This window comes from Corylus avellana, chromosome ca4, assembly GCF_901000735.1.
Source record: "Corylus avellana chromosome ca4, CavTom2PMs-1.0".
Lineage (NCBI taxonomy): Eukaryota > Viridiplantae > Streptophyta > Magnoliopsida > Fagales > Betulaceae > Corylus > Corylus avellana.
The window spans coordinates 30,835,144-30,844,839 of NC_081544.1; the positions used below are offsets into that span (position 1 = coordinate 30,835,144).

At 38.0% G+C, this 9,696-nt stretch overlaps 2 protein-coding genes across 2 annotated transcripts; both read right to left on the bottom strand.

The window, feature by feature from the left end:
• Positions 1-498: 498 nt before the first annotated feature.
• Positions 499-2,800, bottom strand: LOC132179732 (uncharacterized). Its single transcript, XM_059592497.1, has 5 exons — positions 2,549-2,800; positions 1,797-2,410; positions 1,480-1,588; positions 1,072-1,392; positions 499-971 (listed from the first exon to the last, which is right to left on the bottom strand). Exons 1-5 carry the CDS (start codon positions 2,699-2,701, stop codon positions 918-920), a joined length of 1,251 nt encoding a protein of 416 aa, XP_059448480.1. The 5' UTR covers positions 2,702-2,800; the 3' UTR covers positions 499-917.
• Positions 2,801-4,302: 1,502 nt separating this feature from the next.
• LOC132178900 (putative U-box domain-containing protein 42) lies at positions 4,303-8,963 on the bottom strand. The gene is made up of 4 exons (XM_059591476.1): positions 8,797-8,963; positions 7,174-8,328; positions 6,417-6,726; positions 4,303-6,174 (listed from the first exon to the last, which is right to left on the bottom strand). The coding sequence occupies exons 1-4, from the start codon at positions 8,800-8,802 to the stop codon at positions 4,601-4,603; spliced, it is 3,045 nt and encodes a 1,014-aa protein (XP_059447459.1). The 5' UTR covers positions 8,803-8,963; the 3' UTR covers positions 4,303-4,600.
• Positions 8,964-9,696: the final 733 nt, after the last annotated feature.

Here is a 9,696-nt window from a genome sequence, read left to right on the forward strand (position 1 = left end):
CGAAATTCAAAACAGCAGTTTTATCTTCGAAATTCAAAACAGCAGTTTTATCTTCGAAATTCAAAATTGCAGTTTTATTTTGAAATTCGAAATTATCTGATAATGGATAATTATCTATGACAATTCAATTCTCTTTAATACCCTTGTTTGAATTTTAAAAAATAAGCATTATCCTTTTATTTTTTGTCTCTGATTAGAATAGAAAGTCTAAGGGTATTTTCGGGTTTTAATTTCGTTTGTGCATAACGCAGTTAAAAATACAGAGGTTTCTGGGCTCCATTGTATCCTGGAGGAAAATTTGCTGTAAACCCTGTTGCATACCAATTCTGGTGGGGGAAAATATTTTCTTAAGGAAAGTGACGTTGTAACACACCTTAGGAGCATTTTCGTTTTCTGTACTTACCCCTATTTGTATAACAGGGAATCCTTCTTTTTTAAACGTCTTTTGAATCTCGATTGTTGCCATCACACTCCTATTCGAATGTGGGTGCGATCGATCAACCTATTGGACCTTGACTTTCCTAATGTATTATTGATCACACTCTCATTTAAATGTGGGTGTGATCGGTTCATTCTGCCTCGTCCTGGTCTTGTTCCCATGTTAGTAGACCAAGTGTAGTGTCACCCCTATTTTTTATGTTATGAGGAATTAAGGCTTCTGTCAAACGAAAACTGATTCTGAAAATAAGTTGGATTGTTTGCATAAAACGTGCAGCAACATCACCACCACCACCAACTACAAAAGAATCAGCAGCAGCAGCAACAACCACCACCAACACCCATTCTCAAATACACCACAACAAAAAGAATAATAAACAAACCTAACAATTAATCCATACAAGGCAATACAAGCAACATCTCACACAAGGAAAAGAAAGTAAAGTGATGTGAATTGTAAAACAACAAGTGACTTCTTTCTATTCATGTTCCCTTGATGTGCTGATGGACTCCCCTTGATTGTGTTGCGGGTTCTGCATAAGGTCAAAGAATACCTTGTTAAAAAGAGAACACATGCTTGGAGAGAGGCCATCTATTTATTATATATAAGGCTAGAGAAGCCAACAAGAATACCTGCAACTTTGTGCAGATTTCAATGATTTCAGCCGGAGGTGCCCAGTCACCAAAATTCCTCTCAATAAACTGGTAAGCAACTCCACTCTTTCCACTGCCAACTATGAAGAGTCCACCCTTGATTTCACCTTCTCCTTTCAAGTTATAGTCTATTCCCGTTGCTTTTGCACGCTTGTAATTTGCAATGGCTCGGGGGTTGAAAACAAATCCTGATAAGAACTTGTCCTTGAGAAGTTTCCCTCCACCTAGAGCTTTGAAGAACTCCATACCTCGATCATAGAGTACAGCACCACCCCAATACCTTGGCCAAAAGTCCCTTACCTGCATCACTAAAATACTAAATCAAGCAAATAGGAATTGATTGGAATTTGGAAGAGCTACAAGTTGAAGCAAGTGTTTGCTCAATACCTCTGGCTCTATGTGCTCATGAAGAACAGCAAATAGTTGTACTCCCAATGCATCAAATATCGGTTTTTTGGCGTAGAGCTGGTGAGCCTCAGCTCTGCACATGATGCACCTGTTTTCAACAACAAAACCATATCACCCTTAAATTTTAAGAAAAGTCACCCATGAAAATTTGAGTTGTGCAGACAAATACTCTTAGTAAAATTATATGATGAGCCCTTGATTTTCTTAATTTCCTTTTTTGTTGCTACCACTTGCAACTGTTATTAATGAACATACTTGTATAAACATGGTAGTGAATATAGAACACAGGAATTTACCCGGGACGTCGGAGGCAGAGGAGCACGGCCGGTTTATCTCGCCACAAATCTGAAGCCCTCATAGGTGGTGTCTTGGTTTTCACCAAACGTTCCATCCCAATCTTATACTCTGGTGTTAGTTTTTGAATGGAGATATTTTCAATAATGGAGTAAGGAGCAACTGTGTCAACTATAGGAGGAGGTTGTACACAACCACATAATCTAGGGTCAGCTGGTTGTGCAGCAACAATTCCTTTGAAGATATATCCATCTTTGATCTTGAAATCAGCCACCGATTGTTCTAATGATTTATCAGAAGTTGTCCCCCCTCTCACAAGGGATTTTCTCATGCCCTGCACTTTGCTAGAGTTGACAGAAACATAACTTTTCTGAAAACTATCCATCCTGTTTGCTTTAGTTGGAGGCAGATCATAAGGCTTCGGAAGCTGGTCTGCACATGCAGCTGTTCTGTCCATGAAACGGGCGATGTGGCCTCTCTTCATACCAACCTGACAAGAAAGATCTTCGATGCTCAAGCCAAGAAGCTCAGGCAGAGATCTCCCATCTGCCTCCAGCTTATCTCCATATTGCATCAGAGTACGGTCATGCAGGTAAGACCTGATTTCAACTGCATTCTGAAGTGGGAAAAATGCATGCTTTAGCAGATTAGTGACAATGATCTTCTGAAGGGATGGTTTCTTTTTTTTGGAAAAAGTAGAGATATAATAGAATTTGTGTATATATGATGAGAAGCTAATTTGTTGTCAACCAACCTTTTCCTGTTGTGTCATGTTTAATGCAATCATGTCTTCAGAATTCATGATCTTCAGTGTTGGCACATCATCCCAGCCTTCTTCTAACAGCTTTGGAAGCAGTCCCTTCAGAACTCCATTTCCGACAAACTCATCAATGGAAAAAGAAGCCATTGTCTTCAGAAGCAGAGAATGGTTCAAATGAATTAGCTGAATTTAGTCTGGATAATGGATATACAATAGACCTTGAATAATGCATATAAATACTCAATTTTTGAAAGAACACGCCTCCAACTTCGACAATGTCAATGATATAACAGTTGTTCAACCAATCCACCCAGCATCTGTATGAGTGTGATTATTAAATTCAAGGATGTTATTATATATAAGATAAAAAAAGATCTATAAAAGTATAATCGACAAGATATTTTATAAGAAAAAATATATAATGGACTAGATGTTTTGGTCTGCTGGATATAGATATGTATCATGCCTTTGGGCATTGCATAGCATTTTTAGTTTTACTATCTATGTTGATCTGTTCATAACATTATATGATTTAAAATTACCACCAATCATATTTGCTCAAACGAATCAAAGAATCTTGTTAGGCCAGGTAACCCCTTTGGTCTAGCAATCCGAATGCCTGGCCCACTTAGTATAGAGCCTAAGCATCCAAGCCTCGCCGTAGAAAGGACACTCTCTCTAAAAGGCAAGGCAAATACTCTTTCTTTTCCTCTCTCTAAGAAACTCTCCATTCAGTTTCTCTCTCTCAGGTAGAAGACTAACTTGATCATCGAAGTGTCCCCGGTCTCTAGTGGGACCGACAAACTTCGATGACCATTTTCTCTGTTTTGCAGAAGCTCCATCGCCAATCCAACTATCACATAATTATTCTAACAAATATCAGCAATATAAACCTGAAAAAATTTTTGTAGAGAGGTGTTTTCTAACTTAAATTAAGTCAGAAACCCTCAATTAAGACTTTTTTACCTTATTTATTGCTCACATCAAAGAATAAGTAATCAATTACAATTATGATTCCATAAATAATTTCTTATTTAGAATAAACTATTGAACACCTTAATTTGTATCTAATTAAACCATACGTGGCATGTAGGCCACACTTCAATTATTAGGAATTTCTAATATTCATTAGATATTTTTTCTGTTGAAGTTGGATTCTTGTGAGTTGCATAACACTTTGCTAAATTGTTAATGTCAAACAATGATGTGGTGATTTTATATAATTCCAAACAAACAATGTAATGAAAGTATGAATGGGTATATCCTTTCATGTGACGTATTCATCAAATATATATATATATATATAAAACAAGCTAATGCAGGCTAAAATACAACAACAAGAAGGAATATCTGTACCCACAAGTCATAACCTTAGACCGTCAAAAGATGCTTACAAAGATTGAGAGATTAAAAAAAGGGTAAAAGGTTGGAGTAAAATATTGGTTAGGAAGTTAGAATTGAAGCAAAATCTAACAGATGGGCTGCAGGCATTACCTAGTAAAGATCGTTCCGGCATTGCCAGCCCAGACTTGCCATGCTATATTTACGGATTCTCTTAAGGATGCCGAGGGATAGCCGGGCAAGACACGTAGGTACGACAGAATCATGACAAAAATCCCCCGTATCTGCTGATATTGTTAAATCAGAGAGAGAGAGAGAGAGAGAGAGAGGATTTTTCTGTTAACAATGGGAAGAACAAATTTACTTCATGAAAGGTCTTCTCTTTAAGGTTGAGAGAGATGGCAAAACTCAAGTCAAAGAAGTGATGACAAAGCTGGAATTATTGCACAAAAGATAGGCCGTTTTCTTCATCTAGCAAAACACTTCTATGTACACTAACATATAAACAAACTCCTACAACCAAGAAACCAATTAACCACAACTAAAAAACATGGGGGACCCATTTACAACTAGGACTCAATAATCACCTCTACAAGGTTCGTATGACCTGTTACAAAACTTCTTCACTTGGTAAAAAACTAAAACCTTTCGTGCTCAATATGAGCGCGCGTACTAAAGAGATTATTTCTGCATTAATCATATCATTTAACAAGTAGAGAAATTTGGCATCTTATTCAAATGCATCAAAATCTTCTCAGCCAACTGCCTCGTATTACCATCCCCATGATGAAAGGCGCTCACCAATGTGGCAGGCAACAACCTGTCCTGTGATATATCTGAAGAAGACTTGTCCCCACCTTTCACCAAAAATTTCTCAATCACCCAGAGTGACTTTTGCCACAGACCCTCTTGCTGGTGTTCTTTCACCAATTTAAGAACATGTTTTATGGCATTTACTTCACTCAACATGTTTACACTCTGGTCTACATCAACCTTGTCATCCAACAACGTACATATAGCTGACAAGGCAGCTTCAGCCACTTCAACATTCTCATGGTCCAAGCAAGCCAACAGCTTTTCAACTGCCTTTGCATCAATCAAACAAAATGTGTTTTGTGAAGAACATGCCCCTCGGTGAACTGCGCACACTTGTATATTACTCCGCTTTGATGAACCAAAAGCTAGGAACTTGGGTAACCTCATAGACTTGGCTTTCTTGATTTGTGGTGGTTTTGATAGACTTATTGATTCTGATGAGAGATTCTCCAACCCAATTGCTGATAACCTCTGAACTTCATCGCTTGATGTTTTCATGAGCAACTCTGTGAACACTAACGTGAAATTGTAGTTTCTTGCTAGAAACAACATTTGAGGATCATATAATGTTGCTGTGAATCTGACTAGAATCCCCACCAGGCCTTCCAAGTAAGCACTTGCATACCTGCTTGATCTTGTTCCACTTCTCTGGATTTGATTGATTGTTTGTAGGATCGTCGCGACTACATTCTTGCTCAGAAGAGCTAGGTTGAGTGTTAGGTTTTGGTGAGGGAGTTGTGCTAAATATTTTGCTGAAACTGCATGTCTCTCTGTGATTTGGGTTATGTCAGTCGGTCTCTGGATTAGATTCTCAGGTTGTCCTCTGGTTTTGCAGAGTCTTTCTACTAGTATATGGCCCATGTAGGGTGAAAGTGTACCCAGTAGCTTAATTGTTAGTACCGCAAGTTCTTCATTTGGATTATTGATGAATCCTGTCAGGTTGTAGCTTGCTTCAGTCGTTTTGATCGCTGAGACAACGATGGCTGTTGATTTTGGTGTCTTCGTCAGGCACAAGAGAATTCTGATATGGTTGATGTTGAGTTCATCAGGGGAGGAGTTCTTGAGCATGTAGATGATGTTGTAGGCAAAATAGTTGGAAGACACGATGTGTCCATGACTATTCACTTGGAGGTTCTCAAGGTCAAGTCCAGACTCAAATATATTTGCCAGTATTGCAGCTGCTTCTATTTTGGAGTTCATAGGCTCGTCACATATTCTCCTAGTGAACATCTCTTCAACCATAATTTGCACGACTCCAGCTTCCACTAGTATCTTGCCATTTGTCCCGTACGATGAGATTCGAGCTAGAGCTTTAAATGCTTCCCTTCTGCTCAAAGTATTCCCAAACTGAATCATTTTGATGAGTGGAGAAGAAGCCCTCTCAGCCACAGAGGTTTCGCTGTCATGTCCGAGAGCAATTTCCCCAAGGTAGCTCGCCATTTCCATTTTCGTCTCTTCACAACCTGTTATTCAATTCACTTCTAGTCAACATTAGTTGTTGTTAGATAGCAAGGAGTTTCCATAAACTCTGCTTATAATATGGTCATTGAAAATAGTCCAAAAGAATTCTTAGCTTCCACATAATTTTCTGGATAGCATCTTATAAAATAATTTTTTAATGACCTTTGCTGTTCTGTTTCAATATATTATTTTATTCAACTGTTTGAGGTAGCTTAGAAAGAGTAAGACGAAGTTCTGAAATTACCTTCAGTAAGTTGATTTAGAAGAGGTTCCAAAAGTCCACATTCTGCCATGCGCTTAATGTTATTTGGTGATCTCTCTAAGTTCCTTAGGATTTCATCTGCCTTTTCTGAGGCAAATTCATCGATTGAAGGTTTGTATTTAATAGAGATCAGCGTTAGGATCCCTCCAGTAACCGACCCAATTTTCTTGCACAAAGATAGGGATCTTGAAAGTTCAAGCAAGAACAGCAATGATGCATGCCTTATTGACTGGTGACTACTTGACAGCATCTTGATTACTGTTGAAATACTCATTGTTTTGGAAATTATTTCCTGCACAAAAAAGCCACCAATGTAGCATATTCCTCAATAATATGGTTTTAGAAGCTCTTCATAAGTAATTTTTAAGTAAGCTCATATACTTGTATGCCAACACATATAATATAACATAGAGATAGCAGAGATCTAGAACAAGAAGCGTGAATGTAAGAGCTTGTTTGGGAAGGTTTTGATTGTATGAATTGGAAGTTAGAGCTAAGGATTGGTCAATTATAGTTTATAAAGGTCCAAAAATATAACTATGCTTCCAAAAAATATTGGATATTCTTTGTTTATATAACTGAGTGAGACTACACAGTCACCTCTCAAGTTATCATTTTTATTTTATAATTTTGAAAAGCACAAGTATATCTGAGCATTTAAGGATAAGTTCCAGAGCACCATATTGTTTTTTCATAGTTTTTCTAAACAAAATTCAGGAAACAGATAAAGAGCTAAAACCTTGCAGTCATCATCTTCCTCTGCAAGTAGTCGTAATAGTTCCAATGCTGCACATCTAACATCTCTGTCTTTGTAGTCTAGAAATTTTACGAGCGAAGGTAATACTCCAACACTCAAAACTTCTATCCTGTTATATTGTTTCCTTTTGCAGATACTTTGCAAATCTTTTATTGCTTCGAGTACCATACTCTCTGAACTGGCTAAAGACAAAGCTGCCTTGGCAACCTTGATGCTGGCTGATTCATTCCTTTCCTTCCACTCCTCTATGGTGGACTTCAGAGCTATATTGGTGTTGAGATTTGTACTTACCAGCTTTTTCCCTGTGGTTGGGCAGATAATCTCCTCTGAGTTTTTGAATTTCTCAAACCACTCAGTTATTGCCTTCCTTTCATAGGTCACTCCTGATCCTATGGTGACTGGTTCATCCATGATCTTCTGTGTTAGAGGGCAAAAGAAAGTTTCATAAAGAGGCTCTACGTACTGATCCACCTGTGGCAATGTTGTTAAGGAACTTCTCATTTTCCCATGTTTTCTAGTGATGTCCGAACTGCTGCTTTTACGTGCAGGAGGCATATTTAAGAACTGAGGAGTTTCTGCAGAAACCTCAACACTAATGGGGTAGAGGTCTTTTTCTGTTGATACCTCTTGTTCCTTCAATTGCTTCTCCAAAGACAATCCATGTGTATTAAGCTCGTAGGTCTTTGCTAGAGTTTGGCTTGTACCAAATTTTGCATTCTGCATCTCTTTTGAAAGAGACCGGATAGCAACTTCTGCATATTCTTGATCTCCAAATGACGATGACGGTATCAGGCTCAGGCAGTCTCCCATGTGTTTTATCACCTCCTCAAGCTGTGCTATGATGCTTATCAGTTCATTATCGGAAATTGGTTCCATGCCTTCTTCGCATCTCTTCATGACATCCATGGCCAAATCAACGTTTTTGGATAGAGTTCGTAGAATCTCTATTGCATTTGCTGGGTGGCTCTCAGCTGTCAGCAACTCCATTATGGCCAGAGAAGCCCGGTAAAGGTAGCATCCAAATTCAATAAAGTTTTCCTTCTCCATCTCTATGCATACTACTGCTACTGTGATCCCGGAAATTGATGCCAACATGGACTCTGAGAGACCTATAATTGGGGTTGCATCTTCCTTGATCTGTATGTTAGAATGATAGAATTATTAAGCATTCAAGTAAGGAAATTATTTTTTCAAGAGTGACAAATTTTCCCTTTCTCTGTCCCCTGACACTTTCTAGAAACAAGGTCAGGCTGTAGTTCTTCACTAGTGATACATTTATCTTAGAGCATCGTTGTAACATCCAGGAATTAGAATAAATTTTATCCAAAACAGAATCAAGATGCATTCATCTAAAACAGAATGAGAGAGAATTATTAACTAATAATTAGTATTTCGGCTAAAACAGAACAATATCATCTAAAATAGCCGAAACTTGTGGAATTCGTTTACAGAACATCAACAATAAGTTTGTAAGATCTTTAGCCCTATAAACTAATGAGAACATCATACAATTTTATACCTGCGCACTTGAAAACATTATTGAGATTTTGTTCTGAGGCTAAAAAGAACAAGAAAAGATAAAAAGAAAGACTGAGAAGCTCCTACCGACATCCAATTGGAGCTGCTGCCCACAATGGCCTTCTGGAGTAGTAGAGCACCCAATCTTACAAAACCTGGAGTTGTGACTTACTCTAGAAGGAGATGACATTTATGAAGGGTGGTGGGATTATTTTGCCACTGAAAATGACTAATAATTTCGTTAATCTTATATATAATCCTATACTGAAGACCGTACTTTGCTGGAATACTATATCCATCTTCTTGCTGAATTTTTACATCTCTCTCTCTCTCTTTGAGTTTGTGTGTACATATATACGTGGATGTAGATAGATTCATTATTTCGCTAAAGAAACAGCTGCAAGACTTGGACCAAGTCAGCCAGAAATCACATCAGTTTGGTTTAAGCTTTCTTTCTTGAAGTTTCCAGCATTTGATCTGTATTTTCCTATTGTGATCATCAAATTTCAGTTTCTTAGATTTCTGTTGTTTATGCAACAACCCATTTAAGATCCTGGTTTCCGAATTCCTAATATTTAGCCTCTGATTATATCAAGTTCTTGATTGAGTTACAAGAGTCAAAAATTGCCTCTTTGATGAAGAAACAGCCTTCAAGACGACTCGGTAAAAGGGATTAGGCTATTGGCTTTTCACTTCAACTTCATTCGTCATTGATGATACTATTCAAAAGTTTATATTATCTAACCCATGTTTGACAAATTGCAGCACATAATTTAAGATTATGGCACAATCATATGTTACATCAAACACGTTACTTGCAAGAAACTTGCTGGTCTTGTCCATTTACTTTTTCTTCGGTACCTGCCCAACTACCACTAACCTCCGCTCTCATTCACCATCTGTCCATCGCAATCACCCTTTATTCATCTCCATTGCAGGCACCATCTCACCCCCACTCCCTCACCACGGCTGCCAAGAGAGTCATTC